This window comes from Heptranchias perlo, chromosome 29 (assembly GCF_035084215.1).
Source record: "Heptranchias perlo isolate sHepPer1 chromosome 29, sHepPer1.hap1, whole genome shotgun sequence".
Taxonomy (NCBI): Eukaryota; Metazoa; Chordata; class Chondrichthyes; order Hexanchiformes; family Hexanchidae; genus Heptranchias; species Heptranchias perlo.
In genome coordinates, this window is record NC_090353.1 from 28,330,585 (window position 1) to 28,353,995 (window position 23,411).

Sequence of the window (23,411 nt, forward strand, 5' to 3'; positions counted from 1 at the left end):
TCTGTACTGTAAGATTCTATGATTCTAATTCCTAGTTTATGGAAATAGCTGCATTACCAATTGATACAACATAAATAGCAGAAGAAATAGAACAAAGGATTAAACTACACATAAAAGCTTACTTCCATCCAAAATAAGACAGTATTTAGGTCCAATGGGTTAGCAGACAAAAAATAATGAAGATTATATCTAAAATATTAATCTAATTATCCTCTTCATTCATTTCACCCTACACGTCATTAGTAAAATATCCCACAGCACTCCTAATGAAGAGCAGGCTTGTGATGAAAGTAGTAATGTCAAGTGCACACGTGGGGAAATTTGCCGCAGAGCTTTGCAAATTAGTTGTCAATGTTACAGGTTGTAAACACACATACTGGTTAAGTTTCTGGGAATCTATAAGTTTGCAGACAGTCTTTGACATCCTGAGAAATATATCCTACACGCAGTAAGTAGTTGTTTAACATTGGCTGAGTTTGTTAGTTTCTGATATGGGTTTCCTCCAGTCATCAGAAATTAAAACTATCATTGAATAGGCAGATTCAAAACATTTTAGCCGAGCTTCAGTTTCTGAGTATAGGAAGAACATATATATGCCATTCAGCCCCTCGAGCCAGTTCTGCCATTCAATTAGATCATGGCTGATCTTCATCTTAACTCCACCAACCCACCAGAATACTTCTGTGGTCTACAAACATCGGCTGTATGCTGAACTCGGAGCAGTCATCAACAAACTGAATAATTCGGAAAACCCAGCCAGTTAACCAACATAGCATAATATCCTACTGTTCATGAAGGCAATAAAACAAAAACTTTCATGTTAATAATGCAGGCTCGGTTCAAAGCCAAGTCCCAGAAGTGGCAGGGCAATATGCCTAATCCACGGAGTCATCCAGGTGCCATATTTATGTATTTATATAAGCCAATTCCGAGCAAACACATTAGACACATTACTACCCCCTTCATCTGAAATGGGGAAAAGGGATCTTCCAAGACTGAAATCAAGTTTAATAAAACACAATTTTACAGAGTAAATTGACAAAATCAAAGGATTTTTATTCATGTGAATTCTGACAGAGGTATCACATACTGTTGAGGCGGTGTGGCAACATGAGAAATTTGAAAAAGTTATCTAATTTCATTTTTAAAAGAATTATACTTCAGCAGTACAGATTCAGCACAGAAAAGTTAGTGCATTACACTTAACACAATCAAACATTGGTACAGTACGATGGCCAAATACTATAAACTTGCCTCCATCTATACAAAGTTGTACAATCCCAAGTCAGATAAATTTCTATGGGTTTTGCACTCCAGTGAGGATTTCAATAAAAGCAAACTGACAATAACTGTGCTGTGCCTATCATTTTTCAAAAATCAATCAAATACAGAACACAAAATTAACATGCAGTGTGGCTAGAGCAAAATTACTTCAAACTCTGATGAAAGATGATCCTTCAGAGGAGCACGTTTTGAAGGTTAAAAAGGAGGAAACCTCAAGCAACAAGATGATCACCATATTAGTTGGGCATTTTCTTCCCTGGACAAAGGGGCAACAAAAATATTGGCAAATCAAGCTCTATCAACAATGGCACTAAAACAGTACAGTAGCAATGCACTGTGCTATAAATATAATTCAGCTGCAGAGTCTACTAGGAATTGCAGTCTGTAAAACAAGAAAATAGTTTAATCTATAGACAAGACTATACACAATCTTACCAATAATATTGAGGAGGGGGAGTTGACAATCATTTTGAGGTCAATAATGAAGAGCATTAGCATGTATCAACTCAAGTATATTTAGCATTTTTAAGCCTCCATTAGAGTGGTTTTTACACTGGAAACCAGAGAGCTATAAAGTGACTACTTAGGGTGTATTTTATCAAATGGGTGGGTGACAGCCTGTGGAACGTGCAGGCCGATTGCCTGGGAGTGCCGGGCCTCATTTAAATAGAACTCGCGAGCTGCTCACCCCAAATTGGTGTCTCAATGCAACTTGCTGGATTCGGGCCAGCTCGGTGCAGGGGGGTCAAGCCCAGAGTGGCAGCAGCCTAGATTTTTTTTTTAAAAACAGGACCTGGAGGAACACTCTAGCCCCTTCTGGCCCCACAAAAGTAATTTTTTCACCTACCTTTGAGGGCCTGCAATCCTTGGCTGACAGGTTCTACTGAGCAGATATCTATGGTAGGCCGTAAAAATGACGTATGGGTCCTATTTACGCAATAGGACTTCGATTTAAGTGCATTCATGAGGCTTCTGCCCAAGTCATACAGGCTCCTGAGCCGACAATTAAACAAACAAACAGCAGGAAACTGGCAGTGGGGCATAAAACCAGAGGTAGGTCTATCACTTTGATTTTAAATCCTATACTGTTCAGTTTCTGCCGGGCAGAGGGAGTTAAAATTCGCTGTCTTGTTTAAACGTCAACTGTTAAGATAAAGGGGTAGACTAGAGTATTACCAAGCCACTTTACAGAAGGTCTCTATTCATAATAATCAACTTTGCTAATTGAAGACTCCCCCAAACACTGAATTTAAATACCAACATACCATTTTCTTAGTAATGTATCAGTATACTAGTGGGAACAACCTGAAAACATTAGAGCAATTCACCAGCATCACACTATGTACTGCAAAAGCCAATATCTAAATTTAAGCATGCAGGATTGAAACTACGATATTAATGAGACAGCACCACTACTATTGGGTCTACAAATGATAAATTGGAGGGTGAAGCATTTGCATTTAGAAATTCCAGCCTTGTCAAAATAATAATAGTAATCTCTAGTTTATATATAGCAGGATGACAAACATTAGCTACCTTTTATATTTAACAGAACACAGATTTCAGTCTTAACTGCTAAGAAAAAGCAAATCTTTACCAGGAACATTTTAGTCCAGTTTGTACAGGCTAGTTAGGCCTAGAATAATATACTGTCCCTTGAACCAACTGACTGCTGGTGCCAATGGCATTATACAGTGGTTTGAAAGGCACCAGCAGTTAAATTGTTCACACAGTAGAGATCCGAAAGCTTTAGGATCTGTGAATAGATCAAATACTTTATTTCATGTTGAAGATGACATTCTCCATGTCAACTACAAAACCCATCCACACTGTAGTCTTGCTTAAAGTTGTACAGGCCTCCTCCTAGGGAAAAAAATTACATTTCATTTTTTAGTTATCTTGAGTAATTGCTTTGATCATTGTTGTTCAGATTTTTGTGCCTGATGAAAACTCTTTTTTGCTCTTTGGTTTCCATATAAAACCGACAATCACCTGCAAAACTTCCTATAGAAAAATGGAAATTAAAGGTGGATGGTAACTTGTAATGACATAATGAATCATAGAAACTGGAGACCTACATAAAATGTTCTGCCTTTTAGTTCAAGGGATACAAGCTTGTTCTTACCTCATTTAAAATTCTCACTTGCCCTTTGAGCAACTAATCTACAAGGTTATGTGTTTTATTTACAAAAATCAACAATATTTGATCTTGGCGCCCAGCTCAACATAAATGCTCCTTTTAGTGTTACAATTATTAGAAAAACCACAATCTAAGAACTATATAACTGAAAATGTGTTATATCATGAAGCTTTCATAGTGCAGAGCTGATTAAAAAATGGCTCTTTACATTTAAATTTTCACCCTCTTCTGCTCCAATTATGGTCCATGGGAATTTTAACAGCACAGTAAATGAGAACAGCAGTAAAAAAATATTTAGAAATGATCATTGCCAGCACAAAGGCATGAATCCCGCCCATCCTCCCTATGTAGGTCATGAAGCACTTTTTAATTGCCATTTAACTGTACAGATCTCCCCACCCTCCCACATCACAGAATTTTTTTGTGCAGATTTCCAGCATCTGCAGCATTTTCCTTTTGGTTCACAGGGGAAAATGTGGTGCAAACATTTTTTAAAAAATATATTTTTCCGAAACAACTGCCCGTGAGAATGCAGCAGCAGTTATTTCAAGTTTATATATATTAAAAGAAAACTTTTGGCTCCAACAACTTCAGAAGTTCTGAACAGATAAGTGACAAAACTACTTCACTATCTGTCCGAGGGGAAAAGGAAGGCTTCAGACACTCATGCTTACAAAACTCATTGGGCCGATATTTACGAGGAGGCAGGGAGGGAGTGGGGGAGCATGGTTGCGGGTGGGGTGAAGAGACCCTGAAATCCCACACACGCGAAGGTCCTGAAATTTAACAGCAGGATCTCATTATCAGTTTTTAAAATTCCGTTTCCCGGCTGGCAGCTGAACAGATTGACAGGCTGCCGGGCGGGAAAGTCAGCGGTAGACGTCGGCAGCCGGGGACCGCTGGGAACAGTCCCCGGCAATTGGGAAAGATCGGGGCTTGGGGGGGGGGGGGTCTTAGCCCAGCAATCGGGAGGGAGGGAAAGAAAGATTGGGCGTTGGAAGGGGTCGGCTGATTACGGTAGTGATCAGCAAAGGGGAGGCCAAAGGTTTGCTTGAGGGATTGGGGGGAGGAAACGCCTGCTCCTCCTGGCTCACAAGGAGTGCTCCAAAAAGCACTTGCCTTCTGCAGCCAGCTGCTGCTATCTCCATTTTGCTTCCGGGTTTCCCAACCCATGGGAGACTCGGCCAACAACATTAAATTTATCAGGCTCCCAATTGCACTGTGGGAGCCTGATTTAAATATTATAATGAAATGTTCCGCTGCTCCAAGACGGGACACAGGTATATCACACAACCCACTGTCGCAAAAATGGCAGCAGGCACATACATGGCGGGCATTATGTTTTTATTATCTCTGCCTTCACTTCAAACAGAACTGATGTTTAAAGTGGTTCTAAAACCAAGAAAACATCTTGGGTTTGTAATTTCTGTCTCCAAAGTGGATTTCCAATAAATGGACAGCAACAAGTGTTACTTTTACAACGGTAAGTGGGAGCCGAATTAATGGATTAGGTCAGCCGCCATTTCATTGTAAAGGGGTGATTTGTTAACTATGCAGATGAAGGGGTTGCCTAATGCAGCAAGCAGATAGGATAGTCAGGACGTTCTGATATTCCGTTATTATGGTTTCATATAAAAGATATAAGGGTCACTAAATTTATATGGTTGTGCTCCCCCTTAAAATATTTCACCAAATACCAGTTTAGGACAGTGTGCTTTGTTATGCTTGAAATGCAACAAAAATGTTTAAAACAAAATAAAGTGACAGCTTTGACTCTGCAGTACTATTTTAGGATAAAATGAGGTGAGATATATCTCCATGCAAATCGAGGCAGTGAATAGAATAATATGTTACTGGAACTTTGTGAAACAGAAAATACTTTAAATGACTGAGCAAAAATGTACCCATTTAATTAAAAAAATCCACTGACCTGTCGTGAAGGATAAAATCAGATCAGTTGGAGTTTCGCTGCCTGACATTTTTATCCTCGTGATTTATGGATGCATTACTTTTCCTACAGAAGAAGTTATAAAATTGTTAAAATTCAGTGAAACAAGCTGCTTGTAATGGCTAATATGAGAAAAAACTTTGTAAACATGAAATCATTTGGGTAAACTTACAAGGGTGCCGATCCTTGTTCGTCATCTGATTAACATCAAATTCACATGCAAACACAAAAAAGGGACAAGCTTTAATAAAGGTACATTAAGATAGTCAATGAGTTCACAGCTGATATTTTATTTTGGCACATTCAACTTTCAAAAAAAAAGGACTGTTTAAGCAGTTCAGCTTTGTAACAAAGTTACTCTGCGAAAAACAGTGATAGATATTTCTGCCACGACGATCAAAGCACCTCAATACTACAAAATGGCAGATTGTTAAGACGACAGTTTTCTAGTTTTAAAACTACAGAATAAATTACTGATGTTGAAAGACAGAACACAAATGCATTAAAAACCAAATGCCACTATACTGTGGCATATCACATATCGAAATACACCTTTACATTATAACCAGACGATATGCACACCGTCATTCATCACTTGTTCTGGCAGATTCCCTAGAAGTGACTTTGCAGGACATCCTTTGTAATTGGTTCGAGGTGTTCACAGCAATTTCGTGACAGCAAGACTATACCTTAATTTTATAATACATTGTTCGTCTCTCAAACCTTCAGGCCTCAAACATGTTTACTGCGGTAACTGATTTGTTCCCTAGAAACGAATAAAAATTCCTATTTTTTTGTGCTACTGAGGCTATGATTTGCAGTTCTCAAACCTACAACCGTAACCCTGTAAGCAAAAAAGCAGCGATTTCTTGTACCTAAAATCAGCACTAAAGTAGAACTGCAGATCTGCAGCAGTATTGTGCTAACGGCAAGCTGTTTAGCATTGTTCACCCCAAATATGGGATACAAGTTTAGGCTCAAGGTTTTTGAATCCTCTAAAAACCCACAATTATAATATCCATAGAAGTTTTTTTTTTGCTTGAAATACACACACAATTTTAGCACAAGATTATTTTTAAAACCAATTATTCAAAATGAGATTTAATTTGGAGACATTTTGTGAATGCCAAAACCTATTAAAAATAGGCCCAATTATAATTTAGGTAAATGTGCCTTGTGCCTAATCCCATTTGTTTCCACTTTATCAGTACTGTAAATCGAAAAACTACCATCACTGACCAAAATTGACTTGTTACAGAAAAGGCATAACTAAATGTGAAACATGTTTGGCATACAGTTTGACTTTCTCCTGTAGCCAGCAAAATATTCTCCTGGCAATTTTAATTCATAAAGGAATTTGGTTTGACCAAAATAGTTTTGAATCCATAGTAGCCAGCAATTAGGCGAACATATTTTATCAGACCTCTCCGGCAAGGTATAAATTGAAGAGGTTAAGTCAGTTGAGGGTGGAAAGCAAAAACTGCTACAATGTACCTTTTCCTGCCAATATTTCTGTGGAAACTGAAGTAGTAGCAATAGTTTATGCCAGACTTCTCTTCCTCCCATCCAAACAAATTTCCTTATCCTTCAGCAATGTTGTCTTAAAAAAATTATGTTCTGGTGCAGTTATTTATATTACCAAGACTAGTAGTAATCACATGGTTATTCCACTGCAGCGATACAAACCAACTGACAAAACATAATGGGACTAAAGCCTTGAAATCATGTCACAGCACCTCATAACTGTATTTACCATGGACTTCACAAGATGGTTTTATTCCATTTTTTTGTTAAATGTTTGCCATCTGCAGCTCTCAGTATGGAGACTGACTGACAGTGCACAGATACTATTAATGGACGGTGATATACATGCTGAAAGGTTAACGGGATGTGATGCAATCACTGAAACTTTGATAACATACTGTATACTGTTCTGAATTTAGGTTAGAAAATGTAGGATGCTAAGAATTTACATGTATCCTTATGTTGACTTTACAGCTGTGGGTACTAATTTTATCTTCTGTATTGTCCATTCAGGATGTTTTCTTAAATTATAAAAATGAGGTGTGTTGAGAAACAAACATTCAACTTAGTTTGCACGAAGAATCACTGTATAAAATGCCTTTACAGCATCATGCTGAAGCGATAGACAAATGTCAGTTGAACCAGCAATTTATTCAATTTACAGTAACTTAATGCTAAACACATGAAAAGCACAATTGTGCAGAGATGGCAGGATTCTGAGCGACTCAGGTAATGGGGTCTGTCGCTTCAGACTGACATGCATTTTATTCCACTTACCGCAGGATATGAACCAGCAGCAAATGAGAAAGAAAACATTTTTCATCAAGGAATAGCATTTTGCTTCAATTAAGTAAAGAGAGAGACCTTATACTGCGCATACTGGGAGTTGGTGAACAGAAGAAGCCTTAAAATATCAATGCTCCAAAGTTTTCAACGGCTGCAAGGCAACCACACTGTACACAATCTGTAACCAAATAGCTTGGGGGTGAACTTGGTCTTTGGCAGTAGCGCGAAGCAGGCTCATCGCAAAACATCAGCCTGCTTTACTCCGTGCCTGATTTTCTTTCCCATTGAAGTTAATGGAAACAAAACTGAGTACTGTATAAAATGGGCTGCCGATGTGTTATGAGCCAGTTTTGCACTACCGGCAAAGACCAATTTCACTCCCTCCACACACCCTCCCCTCCCCAATATATCCTAAAATGCCAGGGGCTACCCTATTTGACATAAGCATCAATAACAAGCCAAACTGAATAACAAGTGTATTCCCGTAACTCTGGCCATATGCTGCTCAAAATTTAAACTTAGGAGAAATATTGTCCTATGTATCACATTACAAATGTTAAAAGGAACACATCTGCACACTTCCTGCTCCTCTCAGTTTTCTGTATTTTAGAACACTTAGAACTGTTGGTCAAGGCAGCTCAAGCAGATAATTGTGTGTAAAATCCCCTCTTTAGTGGCATCATAAGAATGTGCAGATTGTGGGAACCACATTCCAACTGTCCTGCTTTACCCAATTTTAAAATATAGTAGGATTATTGCAACCTCCAAAAACGTTGCTATTTATGGGAAGCACTGTGCTTTATAATAGCTGACAGTTTGTACACTTCACTTTCTCAATGAACACGGAAATTATTATGTCCAATTTGAATAATTGAACAGTTGGCGCCTGTAACAACAGTACTTTGTTACAATCACCAATGTAAACTTTCAGACACTCAGTAATGCAAATAACATGCTGTACCACTGTAACCATGTACTACTATGCAAAAAGTTATCTTTTCTATAAAACACAAAATATTACAGTGCAACTGCTTAACAATGAAAAACATAATTGGCCATTTACAATGCATTACAGCAATGCGTTTACCATCAGGCTAGATGCTGTTTAGGTGGAAGATGGAGGGGAGGGAGGTGGGGACTATCGCTGCATCAAACTCTACCAGGAGACTTGGGTGGGGCAAAGGAAGACAAAAAGAAAAAGCTCCAACTCACTACAAAAGATTTGGATACACCATTTGAAGGATATCAATCCCAGTATTAGGAAAATACTTCATGTAATGGCATACCCCCAAGCTCATCCCATCACCCTACTTACTCAGCCACTAACTATCCCTTCGCATTGAAGACCAAGTACAAGTCAGCCTTTTGCTTTGACTGCATCAACAATAAATACAGATGGAAGCTAACAGGTGGAGGATGCACAACACCAAGTCCTGCTTCACAAATCAGATCTCTCACAAGCAAGCCAACTGTACAAACTTAAAAAAATTACAAATGCTGGAAATACACATTCCATCAGGCAGCACCTGTTAAAAAAAAATGAATATTTTGTCTATAACCCTTTGTCAGAATCGAAGTTCTGACAAAGGGTTATACCCAAATCATTAACCTTTCTTTTCTCTTTCAGATTGTCACTAGCCAGATGTGCATTTTCAGCATTTTCTGTTTCTATTTCAGCAAGGGCAGCAGGTAACACCCAGAATCACAGACTACATTGCTCAAAACACAAGTAAAAATGCTTGAATCCCATGAAGTAAAACCTTTTGGTCCATTTAAATTAGTGACACTGCTCATATACAGAATAAAAATGACAAATCTATTACTTTGTTTATACAGGATTAAAATAGAACTAAAAGAAGGCAAAGGTGAATTTGTTTATTTCTGCTGAAGCAGTCCTATAAGTTTACTTTCATAGCAAGTTCCAAGCCTTGCCAGAAGAGTAAAGCAGAGAGAACCTATTGTTTATAAATTATGCTAAAAAGGTTGCTTTGTGACAAATCAGTGCCAACATATTTTTTTGAGAGAATAAAGAGTGTCCCTCTGGAATTCCCTCCATAAAGTCTTTCGCCTCTCTATCTCTCCCTTCCTAAAAACCAAACTCTTTGACCAAGCTTACGGTCACCTGTCCTAGTATCTCCTCCTTTGGCTCAGCATATTTTTTTTTGATTACACCTCTGAAGCACCATGGGCTGTTTTACTAAGTTAAAGGCATTATGCAAATACAAGTTGTTGCTGTGTGCCCCGTAGAAATACAAAGTCACCAATAATTTCCGAGTAGATTCTCCCAATCACCCACATAACTTCAGTGGAAGATCAGCAGATACCACAAAGAAACAGCAATTTCCACTGATCTGTTGCTGATCAGAGAACCCCTGTGGAAATCCAAACCCAGAGTCCTTTGGTTGCTCTATTTTAGTGCTTTTTCATCCACTCTCCAGCTATTCTGTTTCTGACCCTGATCTCCTACAACAATCTCATAACAGGACTTTTCATGTCTTGCTACTTTTCTCAGCATCATTATAAGGCACCCCACTACAATTGAAATAAGGCATTGAAGATAAAGGGCAAAATTGAGGGAAGGGGGGAAAAGAAGATCATCGCAGAAACAAAACATGCAACAGGTAATTGAGCAACACATGAAAGAGGAGAAAAATTCTACTGACACAAAAGTTAAAATGTAAGAAAACAAATACAGAAATTAAAAGTTATGTTTTTTATGTGTAAGAAGAGAATTTATTCACCACAATCTAAGATTCTAAGATGTTCTATACACCTATCTGGTTGCCAATACCAATTACTCTGACTGGTATGCTTGATTTGATTTTATCTGTAGAAATTTTAAGAAGATATCTTGCAGGAAATGAATCATGTCCCATTTGTTTTGGCAAAATCAATTATCTTAAGACACATTTCACTTGAGCTTAAAATTATGTAAATGTCAATGAGTCTTTTGTTCAAAAGTTTAAGCTCCAAAATGAAACTTTAAAAAAAAATTGTTTCTCCCTCTTTCTTAATGGTTGAGGCATCATAGGTTAATTCTAAGCATGCTCCTTGCGCTGCGAATTCAATCTGTAATGCCATTCAGTGGTATATGAGACTTGGAAAGAACAGGGCAAGAGAAATTCAATGTAAATTGAGGGACCTCTTCAAAATTTTAAGACAGATTTTAAGAGGACCAAACAGATCCTCAAGATCCGATTTCAAAGTAACTTGTTTAGCAACTCAGCCCATGAGACTGGATACACTCCTCTTGGTCAACTTTGGTTAAGACAAAGTTATTCTAATATTCTTGAAACTGCGAACAGTCAGCACATCATATACACTACAAATGATTAAAGTTTGTTGTTAACTTACCATCTGAAATTTCATCAGGCTTTCTCCTTTTCTCATAAATGAAGATAATTGCAACAAGCACAATCACCTCCGCAACTATTCCCAAAAAGGGCCAGAGAGCAGCAAAACGGCCACGAACCCGAAAGTGAATGGTCTCCGCTTTTGTACCAATCTCATTGGTGGCATTGCAGTAGTAATCTCCTTGGTCTTCCTCAATATCCAGAGAATTGATGCGCAACTCAGTCTTATTTCCTGCACTCTTGATGTGGAAATTCCTTGTTCCATTGACAATAAACTAAATTGGAAACAAATGCTCCTTTAAAACATTCAGTTCAAATCAGTAAGCAACAAAAGTCAGTACTCAAAACAGTCACGATTTTCTCAACTCTAGTGAAGGTCTTTTCTGTGTATATCAGAAACCCCTGATCAAGTTTATCTCATGTCCCTGTTTATTTCACAGCTGGCTTTTGTCTGCCAGTTCTTAAATGATGGATAACCGCTGCTTTTACATGGCAGCACTCCAACATCTCCCTCATTTCCATGTTTTATTTGATGACCAAACAAAAAAATGGATCAATTCAGACTGATGTTCAGCAATTAAAAAAAATATGGCTACCGGATTTTAAAAAAGTTACATTTCCCTTTACTTCATACTGAAAATTATATATTTTAATGTCATTTTTCACCCACTGGAGATTCCCATTATGTTAGAACAAAAAGTGCAGTAGTGTGCTCATGAATCCAATTCTAATGTTACAACTTTGTAACAAAAACAAGCTGAATCATAATACAGAACAACCGCGTTCAGACTTCTGTAATGGCTGCACTTCATTCAGTGGCTGGCTCCAACAGGAAGATAAAACAAGTATCTAAACAGTTGATGAAAGCTTTCCATCCACCGGAAGAACTGCATTTCATGGAAGAAAAAGCCATGGGAAAAGAGTAAATAACATTTCAAAACACGCTTTAGTTTAAAAAAAATTGAAATAGTGGGATCAAACTGCAGAAGTACGTTGGTCATCCATGATCAACAGTAATTTAATCATGTCCCCGTTTACCTCATAACCGGCTTTAGTACGCCGGGACCATGACCAGTTCTCAACTGGTGGATACCCGCTGCTCTTACATGTCAGCACTCCAACATCTCCCTCGTTTCCATGTTCAGATTTCTTGTTGGTCACACCAGGTGGAGCTAGTTTAAAAATAAACAATTTACTCATTTTAAATTGATCTCAGTTTTTTCTCATGGCACCCACTTTGGCAGGTACCGTAACAGATTAAAAAGTTTGATTCTTGAACTAACTACATTATTTCATGGTACTGTATTCTGAATTACCTCTGTGCCAGATACAAATGTTAATTACTTGCTCTTCCTCATTTCTGAATGTATAAATGTAACATAATAGGAAACATATGCCACTGCACAGTCATTTTGATCAAGTGGCACTTCCCAACTTTACCGCAAGCGAGACCTCGTTCCAAATCCCACTGTTAGTTCTTAGGCAACAGATGGTGAAGATACCAGAGTTGGAACAGAAGAATGGGGGAAGAAATTGAAGCCTGCTGTCCAGTGGAAATGGGGTGGTAACACCAGGAGAATTGCAGGGAAAAATTTACCTCACCGTTCCCACCGTCGCCATTTTGTCAGGACCTCAGCCACCTAAATTAAGTTCCTATAATGTCAATATGACCGCAATGTTATTTTAAGACTGACCTGGGTACATACTCCATCCAGTATCAACTGGCAGTCCAGCCAGAGGAGCCCAAAGGTAAGTTTTTGTTTATTTTTGTGTGGCCAGGAGGACCAGGGGTGCTCCTTCGGGCACCACCAACATAACCTGGGCTGCTGCTGCACCACCGCCCCCTTCCTCTCGACCTACCTTTTACTGCGCCCGAGGCTGGCTGCCCCGGAGCACCTGTATTCCACTTGCATCCTGTCAGACGTATGTTAATGAGGCACGGCTGTCAAATGAACCGGGACTCCCGTTGGTACTATCAGGTGTCCAGACCACACAGAGGGAAAATCTACCCCACTGTGTTACAAAGCTTCGTCAGAAATAGAATTGAAGTCATAAAGGAGTTCAGTATCTGTATATGAAGCTATGAGGAACTTAGAAGATGTAATTAATTCCCCATTTGTTCAACTATCACATACAGATAAAATTATCTATCGCAGTAGCACAGTAAATGGAAGTGGGAGTGAAGGCTGTAATTGTTAATTTCAATTTTTGAGACCAATGCTTTGGCAATGCTGCACTCTAAGTCTTAAGGCTAGCAAGTTACTCCAAGTAGCTGCCTTGAACGGCACTGCAAAATAATAGGCATATTGGGCCATTAAATGGCTACAGCAGAGAGAATGGACTCTTAAATTGATGGTTCCTGATCAGCCAGGGACCATCACAAGGAGGTGTATTCTCCATTCAACTTGCAGATCTGTTCAATATGTGTTTATCTAAGGGTTAAGGGAATAAATAATGACCTGAATTGGCCAATGTCATCAGTCCCATCTACATTTGTGATCAAAGTTATAGATTGCTTCTGCTAGAGGGAAATAAGGTGGCAGTCTCCAATCAAAGCAGACATTTTAAAATCATACTTTTCTCAGTTGCCTGCCGAAAAGTAAACATAATTCAATATGCTTGACAGGATAGTATTCTTAACTATATAGTACCATTACTGCCTCTGATTATCCAGTCTTCTCAGATTCCTTCTGAGGATGGCCTAGAGGTTCATCTTGTCCTAAGAATGTCCCATATTTAAATTTAAAGCACAAAATATGTCTGCCATCAGCAGTGTAATTCCAGTGGTTACAGGAATATTGTACTCTCCATCAGATTTGATAGGATTGGCACAAACTGGGCCCCAAGGTGTTTACAATTAAGCCATAGTCATGTGGCTATTTAGTTTGGTCTAGTCATTTTGTTCATCCCCTTTTAGAATTTTCTCCATTTCAGTCACCTCCTCCCTCCAAGTCACAGTGTCACATTCAGTCAACAGGTACAAAGTAAGAAACTAACACAGCTTTGGTTGCTTCCTATCAGCAACCAAAAGTGGCAGCCAAAAGTGGTAGCAATTAGTGATGGTGCCAAGAGATGTTCTCCTCTTACCGCCACCTCCCTTGAAAGGATTTGCACTTATCTACAATGGCAATTGGGCAGCACCCTAACTTGTACTTTTATTCAGCCTGTTCAGTTCAAAGAATTTGTACAAAAAATGCCTTACCTCTCACACGAATGGTGCTGTTGACAGCAGGTGAAGTGAAATAATAACAGCTGTACTCTCCTGAGTGTTTTGCATCAACAGCAGTCAGTCTGAAGGAAAAAGTAGTGTACATGAAGATACTGCATCTATAGCACAAAACAACTATACTAACAACAATTATGGATTTTCTGGGTGAAATGTTTAGGTAATTAAGGAGACAACTCTGCTGTTGGCATTTTCTTAACATTAAATGTAAAGGTGGTCCACTGAACACCCTGAGAAATTTTCAAACTTTAAAAAGTTGGTTTCATACCAGTTGCAACTAATGAAGCCTAAATGGCATGAAACTACCTCCTAGAGGTGGTCTTATGCCCAAAAGAGAAAATTCGAAGGCATGTTGTTTTGGCTACAGTTAAACTGCATATTTGAAGAAAAGTTACAGCACAAACAGGCCATTCGGCCCAACTGGTCTAAGTTGGTGCTTATGCTCTACACGAGCCTCCTCCCACCCCACTTCACCTAACCCTATCAGCATATGCTTCTATTCTTTTCTCTCATGTGCTTATCTAGATTCCCCTTAAATGTGTCTGTGGTAGCAAGTTCCACATTCTAACCACTCTCTGGGTAAAGAAGTTTCTCCTGAATGCCTTATTGGATTAATTAGTGATTCTCTTATATTTGACCCCTAGTTCTGGACGCCCCCACAAGTGGAAACATCTTCTCTATGTATACCCTATCAAACCCCTTCATAATTTTAAAGACCTCCGTTAGGTTCTAGAGAAAAGAGCCCCAGCCTGTTTAATCTTTCCCGATGGTTATAACCTCTCAGTTCTGGTATCATCCTTGTAAATCTTTTTTGCATCTTCTCCAGTGCCTCTATCATTTTTGTAATATGGAGACCAGAAGTGTGCACAGTATTTTAAGTGTGATAGTTACTGAGATGTCAAGCAACCCTCTATAGAAACAGCACTCATAATGCAACTCCTTCAGTAAGAAACAATGCAAGTGACAAAAGCTATTTTAGAGATTGTCAATCTTTAACTCCTATATTGTATTGAGTAAAATGTCAAGAATCAGTTTCTCATGGATCCTGTATATAAACAGCAAGTGACTGTTTAATCCATTCGTACCTCTGCTTTTTGCTATTTCACTACGATAATTTAAATAACAATTTTTTTTTACACTTGGCATCTCAAACTATTTCTGCAGTATTGAGCTCTTGGTCTCGGACATCAGCTTCCATTTTTTTGCCTTATCTTACCCTGTATGCTCCGTCATCCAGGGGGCTCTAGATTTGGCAAGACTACCCTTTTTTGTGGGAACATGTTTACTCTGAACTCCTTGAATGCCTCCCATTGCTGATACTTATTTACCTTCAAGTAGCTGTTTCCAGTCCACTTTTGCTAAATCACTTCTCAGCTTAGTAAAATTGGCCTTTCCCCAATTTAGAACTTTTACTCCTGTTCTATCTTTGTCCTTTTCCATAACTATGCTAAATCTAACTGAATTATGGGGCTCGATTTTAGGATCGTGTTTCCGGCGGGTTCCCAGCGGGGTGGCCCCGAAAATCCCGATCTCCGGTCACGTGACCGGATCGCGACGAAATCCCGGCCACTTCCGGGTACTGCGCTGACGTGCGGGGCTGCGCGCGCAAGCCCCGCTGGTGGGAATCCCGCAGGCAATTAAAGCCAGCGGGGTTCCACTTGAGAGTACTTACCTTGCTCGTTGTGGTCAGTTAATGAGCTGAAGCAGCTGTCAAAAGAGGAAGTGTGGGATTTTCGGTTCAAGGCAGTGAGTTTCCCACACTGGGGGAAACAGTCTCCCTCCAACCAGGCGTGTTGCAGCCAGCAGCCTGTGGCAGGTGCCAAGGTGCGCTCCACGGGGGAGAGCCCTCACCCACGCAGGAGGCCACCGCGTCACATAGGGCAACCCCTGCCCTCCACCACCCCCCGCCAAGCTAGAGGACAGACCGACACGAAACCGCAGCCCCAGTCAGAGGAACCATACACCTACCCTGCACAACCCCTCAGACCAACACCTGCCAGTTGGGTGGTGTGTGGAGACCCTCGGAGGACAAAGAGCATGACCAGCACCAGCAGCCTCGCAGTCCACCGCAGAGACGTGGATCCCCCCAACACGGTGTTGTTGCACGCCCACCTGCACAGCAGGAGGGAGGGCTACCGCAGAGAGAGACGCGTCGCAGAGGGCACTACCCTCGCCACAGGGTCCACAGACCGAGGCGCAGCTCCCCGGACCTCTCCGAGCAGCAGTGCACAGGGAGGCGCAGATTCGCTCGACACGTAGTCGTGGAGATCTGCAGCCTCTTTCATGCCGAGCTGCTCCTGGCTGGCCCCAGCACCAACTGCTTACCTGTCGCTGGCAAAGTCACCACTGCCCTCCACACCTTCTCCTCTGCATCCTTCCAGGGTGCAGCCGGCTACACCGCCGATGTCTCTCAGTCATCTGCGTGGACGAGCCTTGCAAATACACCTGCACCTACTCTGCAGTAACACGATGGGTGGCATCAGTGATGGGTCCTCATAGTGATACCCAGGAGCGGGCATTATTGGACACAACGGACAGGATTCGCGGAGACATGGCAGTGGTGGTGTCAATATAATGTGTGCTGTTTGTTGCTCTGAAATTCAATATGGGTAACACCCATGACAAACCCTCACTCACCCTTGTGCACCCCCTTCATGCTGACGAGACGTTTGCCTTACGCTGCCTACTGCACATATGTGATGCATGCCCTGTGGCTGCAGCACAGGTGGTGGCAGGTTGAGTGAGGCTGGCCGTGAGGGAGATGCACGAGAGGGTGAGTATGGGATGGAGCAATGAGATTGTATGAGGAGTGGGTTGCGTGTTAGTGGCAGGATGAGTACTGGCGAGGTGAGTAGGTGGAGGTAAGATGAGGATGGGGTGTGAGTGGGTATGAAGGGTGATGTGACAGAATAGTGTTGGCGGTGCCGAAGGAGATGTGGGGTGGGGGCAGTGTTGTGGCAGACGGAGTGTAGGGGAAAGACTTCGTGTTCTCACTGCGGCTGACCTACTGCGGTCATTGCAGCGCCTCCTGCACTGTATGCAGGTGGGCGATATGTTGGTGGCGCAGGTGACCCCCTCTGCCACCTTGAGCCAGGCCTTCTTGGTGGCAGAGGCAGGCCGCTTCCTCCCGCCCGCCGGGGGGGAAGATCTGTGACCTCCCCCTCCTCCTCACCCCATCTGATGATAGCTGGGGTGAGGCATCATTAAACTGGGAGCAGCCTTCCCCCTGGGCTGCTCCATGCTGCAATTTGTCCCATTGGTTGCAGCATCTGTCAGTGGAGGACTGCCCCTTTAACTAGAGAGCCTCCAGCTGACAGATCGTACTGCGCATGCGCAGCCCGACCGACACGCAGGCCAGCGTCGTGGACCCCGGAGGAGCAGGTAATTGATTCCTATTAGTGGGTTGCCTGCTACGATCGCGTGGGCAACCCACTAATTTCGCCGAGCGTGTTGACCACGCTCCCGGAGGACCACCCGCTGGGAACCCGCAGGCCTGCTAAATTCGGGCCCATGATCACTACCAGCAAAATGTTCTCCCACTGATACTCCTTCCACCTGCCTAGCTTCATTCCCTAAAACTAAATCCAGAACTGCACCCCCCCCCCCCCCCCACTCTTGTTGGGCTTGCTATGTGCTGGCTAAAAAAGTTCTCCTGGATGCAATTTAACAATTCTGCACCTTCTATACCTTTTGCACTGATTGTATCCTAGTTAATATTAGGGTAGTTGAAATCCCCTACTATTACTGCCCTATTGTTTTTGCACTTCTCAGAAATGTGCCGACATATTTGCTCTTCTATCTCCCTCTGACTGTTTGGGGGTCAATAGTACACTCCCAGCAGTGTGACTGCCCCTTTTTTGTTCTTTAGCTCAACCCCTATGGCTTCATTTGATGATCCTTCTAACATATCGCCCCTCCTCCCAGCCGTAGTTGTTTCTTTAACCAATACTGCCACCCACCCCCCACCCCACCATTGGGATATCCATCCCAAACAAAGGATAGGTCACCTTTTGCACATCAAATCCTCTAGTAGCATTATCCCACAGCAATGCCAAAGTACAGGTGGACTTACAAAAGATCAATGCAGCACATACCTATGAATCTATTGCCAGTGGCAGCATCAAGATACAGATGCAAATTAACTTTATGCAGAAGTATATAAAAATACTAACTAGAAGAGACTGGACCAAGAGCACACCACTGCACTAAAAGGCACCCTTTCAACGGATTACCAATAAAGGTGCCAAATGTAGCAAGGATCAGTACAATGTTAGATCAAAACCCAGTATATTTATAAATACTGTGAAAATATCTTTTTGGTTAAATGACACAGAAGGATTCACATATGGAGAAAACAGAATAAGGAAAGTCTTCTCTCCTGTCCCCAAAACGTACCCACATTTTACATCTCTGCATCAGTTCAATTTTGAATAGATGCGTTTGTGGCAGTAAATGGTAACAGCAATTATACTGGACTGTGCTGGTTCAGATTATGCTGCTGTATATTAATTTTGACATTTCAATTGATAAAATAGGACTATGCTCTTGGTCAATAATCCTTAAGACATGACATTCTGTCTAAATTTATACTACTAGCTGTTAGCAGGCCCAAGTCTTACTTTTACTCTACCATTTGAACAACACTAACTGAAAATGTCAGAAAGAAAAACAAACAAGCAGCAAGTCACACAGTGAAAGGGGTGATAAGCAGAGAAAACAAAGTTGAACAGTATCCCGAACAATGTCCATCCCCTTACAGCAAAAACTATGGGGAGAAGCATAAATCAGGAGAACAGTAACAGGGACAAAGCACTGCAACAGTACAGAACTAGTTTAAGAAAGTACTCTAATTAGAGATTCTCTATATGACAGGTTTTACTATTGGAAATATAGAATTAAGATAAAAACAAAAATGTTACTAATTTTTCACTGTTAAGTACGGATTTAGACTTCAGCTGGCTGAACTGTGCTGGGAGTGAAAATACTGATGCATACTTGTATTCCATAACTGTTGACTGGTCAGCATCATTGGTGCCTGGGATATCCTGGTCATCCTTTTTCCACACATGCCCCGTAATAGCAGAAGGTGGATTTGTCAGGTTGCAGCGAAGTATCGTTTCCTCTAAAATTTCCCCTGAATCCACGAATGGAGGATCCGTAACAATTATAGGGTCTGGTTGCAAAGAAAGAACAGGTTTCAGACTTGAAAGAAAACTAAGTGAATGTAGAGACCAAGTAACCATGAAAATGTTAGCAGTAATCAAGCTTCCATACTTCACTCAATGTTTACTTCCACATTTTAAACACTGCATGGAAGTAATGCATAGATCACAATAAAACTCAAAGTAATTTGGCGAGCTTTGTTACAATTTACAAACATGAATGGTAAAGTTAAACAGTTATCAATCCAGTTCATAGCTCAAAATTCAAAAGGTAGTCAAGTGAAAGCTTGCTCTGTGAACTAAATGAAGCATATTTCTTTTGAAATAAAACATTATGTTATTACACAGCTTTCTAACATTATGAACAAACAACTGCTTAGTTGAGACATATTTTGCACTAATCAGTTCAAGGGGAGAAAGTAAACTGCTAAAGCTCATCACAGCGGCAAAATGCAAACCTCTTCTTTTCCCCCAAGCAACCTATTTAATGGATATCTAATTTCTTGGCCATTTAGTTTTAGGAAACATTGTAGTCACTCCCGATCAACTTTTCCATAATGTGGCTCATAATGCCATAGAAAATAAAAATCCCTCCAATGATATTTTTTGATGTACATTAAGTTCCATCATGTTATTCCACATAATAGTCAAAAGTAGTTTTTCACTGACCAGCTTGTCTCACACCAGATTAAAGAAAGTGCAAGATCAGTCCAGAATGTTAAATCAACTAATGTAATAATTCAAGCCATATTCATTGTGGTCTAGGTGTAACCAGTAGAATAGAAATATAGCAAGCATCATATTAATCAAGCTATTGCAGTTGTGTGCCAAAGATTTTGTTCTCAAACTTCAGATAAAAATCATTCCCCCCTGTTGCCATGAAGTCTAACCTACACAATCAATTAGAACATTTAGGCTATCTGCTAAGGTACAGTCCGGTTATCAATTTCTTTCACTTTCTGTGTGCAGAAAATAACATTTTAGTAAAAAGTGTGCATGGTACTTAAACAGAGACCATTCTGCAAAACCTTAAAAAAGTCAATTTAAAACAGGTCAATTGTCGTCAGCACCCTCACTAACATACAGCAATATCAGTATCTTAACAAAGACTGGCTGCTGCTCTTAAACAGAAACAGATATCAATGTCCATTCCATCCATTAGTGATAACCATGTCCAATTACTGAGGGGTTAAGGGTCTTGTTTATTCAGTTTTTTTTCCCCATTAAAAAAGGTTTGCACTGTAATATTTAGCCACTGTAACACAACCAGCAAAATGTAAGGGCACTACAGCATAGGCTAAGACAAGGAGGAGATAAAGGAGTCTTTGACGTTCACAAAGTTGGGAGTATGGAGGTTAGGGAAGAACATGGCAGCCATTACACACATCAAAATGACACAATCACAAGGTAGTGATTGAGTAAGTGCATGGTTTTGTCAGGAACTACAGGATACGCAATTCCATCCTATAGTCCTGGAAAGCTTTCAGGTGCCATCTTCTGGTTGTAAAGGTAAAACTTGACCAGTAACAGAGTGTGAGATTGTAACATTACAAAAAGGCAACCTACATTTTTCCATGTTGTACTACCATAATTATAAATAGTAAGCCAGTTGTCTAACATTCCCTATTACTGGGTCTAGAATTGTTTGGAGAGGCCTAAACAAGCCTTCAACATACTGACTAAATAAAACACAAATATAAATCAGTCACAATATTGTGCTTCATCAGCTGAATTAGACAGCTGGCCACCCATCAGCAATATTCAACGTTGTTCTAGTGGAAGTGATCATAACTTAATTGAATTCATTTTGCTTTCAACACCCAAATGTTGGGAAAACAATCTCACAACCTTGCAACAAGTCTTAGGATAAAAACAGGATAACGGCCAGGGTAGAGAAGGGTTGGTATGGGTTTGATCACAGGACAGCAATGCAGGTGCCAGGAGCTTTTCCTAGAAGGATGGCAAAAGGGGCAGCGAAATGCATACCAGGCGCTTGGACTAAGCTACTGGTAAACATCTCTGACTCGACTTGGCAACCGCCACTCACGTTCAATGATTATTACTGTTGCCTGAGACCGAATCCACTTGATTTTAGGGCTCTTTTTTAAATCATTGCGGTAGGGATCATTACTGGCTCTGCATTCGTATGTGCCAGAATCTTCGATACTTAGATTCATGATGTTGATGGAGCTCTTGGCATCAAGGTCGTAGCTGGAGTTGATTTTGACGCGCTGTTGTCGCGCACCATCGTAAAGCTGCGACATGACCTCAGAATCATTGCCCTCGATGCACCACCACTGAATTTCAGGGGTGGGATTTCCAATTACCTCACAGTTCAATTCTACATTGTCTTCAATTAGCTTCACTTCAGACAGAGGTGCCTTTATAAAGCCAGCTGCAACAAAAAATCATTTGCAACAGAACAGAAAATAAAATAAATTTAAGCCACAAGTTTCAGTTGATGAACACACAACAGCATTAAAGGAATACTACAAGGGAAGTTCTCACCCAAACCTTACCCCTCCAACCCACACATGTGGGAGCCTATCCTCAATAAATTTCCTAATTGAAAAAAAGTTGTCAGCTTGTAATTAGTTTCCCTTCAGCATCTCTCCAATGTACTATTGGATCCTGCATTCATTGTCAGCGCTCTCAGCACTCCAAAACTGTGCAGTGGCACTGTCACTGAGCTTATTTGGCACATTGGTAACCATATGGATTAGAAAACAAGGATTAAAAAACAATCAAATTTAGCAAAGGTGTTACTTGTATGATAGTCAACTAATCCAACCCAAGTTTGGAAGGCAAAATTTAGTAATTATATTGCTGGACATACAGTTCCAGTGGACATATGAAAATTTCACATGGACTTAGTACTTGCTAAGGATGATGTGTAACTGTAGAATGCTGGAATTTTTAAAAATTATTCGTTCATGGGATGTGAGCGTCGCTGGCGAGGCCGGCATTTATTGCCCATCCCTAACGGCCCTTGAGAAGGTGGTGGTGAGCCGCCTTCTTGAACCGCTGTGGAGATAACAAATTTTATAAAAAGCAAAAATAAAACTGCAGCTACTAAACAGTGAACAAGCAATGCAGTACTGTGCATGGGTTAAAATATTTTACTCCATTAGAGAACTGGAGATAGGAATATTCCTAATTGCCTTAGGTTAAATGTCAGTCCAATTAGTGCTTTATCATACCACTAAGGAGATGGTTTTGTTCCATTCTCATCAGTTCATAAAAACTAAAAAATTGTGGCTTTGAAAACAAAGCAGCAAATAGTTAAGCAAAAACATAGCACAATATAAAATGGATGTTAATACATAAATGTTAACTAGATCAAGAATAAATGCAGTTTAAAATATCTTATATGAAAATAAAGACACATTTTACCTCGCACAGAATAAACCTTATTACTCATTCCATAAATTTCATGAATGCTTTCTACTATTAACAGAAAATATGCAATATATGAATGAGCTCATAATTCACAATCAATGTTGAGAATTGGGTAAATCATTATCCATAGTGAAATACAAATAAAAAATGTCATACTCCCTTTATTACAAACTTTCTTTATAAACACTTTTGTTCCAAAGGGAGGAGTAGAAATGTCTGCTGTCATGCACTTACTTCCTTGGAATGAGCAGCACAATAGTTTGACAAAAGTATATTGCCTACTCATTTATTCAAGAACGTACCATACAATAGAAAGAATATATTGAAGTGGAAACAGTTTTTTTTTTCAATGTTTGATTTAAATAGTCACGTGGGAAACAAAATACAAAATGTGCAAAACATTTTCTATTTACTACGCTTATCTCTGATCACAGTTCATTATTTGGCTAGATCTATATTTACAAAGCTTCTAAACTTTGTACTGGCCTTCTGTTTAATTTTATAGTCATTGGCAAAAGTCTGGTGTGCGTTACTTTAAAGGAATATCTTGGAGAAAGATTCTATAATGTCTTAAGATCCAAATCCAGCC

At 40.3% G+C, this 23,411-nt stretch overlaps 1 protein-coding gene across 3 annotated transcripts in view; it reads right to left on the minus strand.

Annotated features, from left to right (window-relative positions):
* Positions 1-1,035: 1,035 nt before the first annotated feature.
* The window catches only part of bsg (basigin), a 37,372-nt gene continuing 14,996 nt past the window's right edge, over positions 1,036-23,411 (minus strand). The window contains exons 2-8 of one of the 3 annotated variants that reach the window (XM_067968363.1): positions 19,257-19,434; positions 14,238-14,326; positions 12,074-12,207; positions 11,037-11,310; positions 5,545-5,569; positions 5,355-5,438; positions 1,036-3,147 (exon numbers count right to left, since the gene is read on the minus strand). In XM_067968363.1, coding sequence (XP_067824464.1) covers positions 5,378-5,438; positions 5,545-5,569; positions 11,037-11,310; positions 12,074-12,207; positions 14,238-14,326; positions 19,257-19,434 — 761 coding nt within the window. In that variant the 3' untranslated portion in view covers positions 1,036-3,147; positions 5,355-5,377. The other 2 variants (XM_067968362.1, XM_067968365.1) reach the window with 2 other exon arrangements.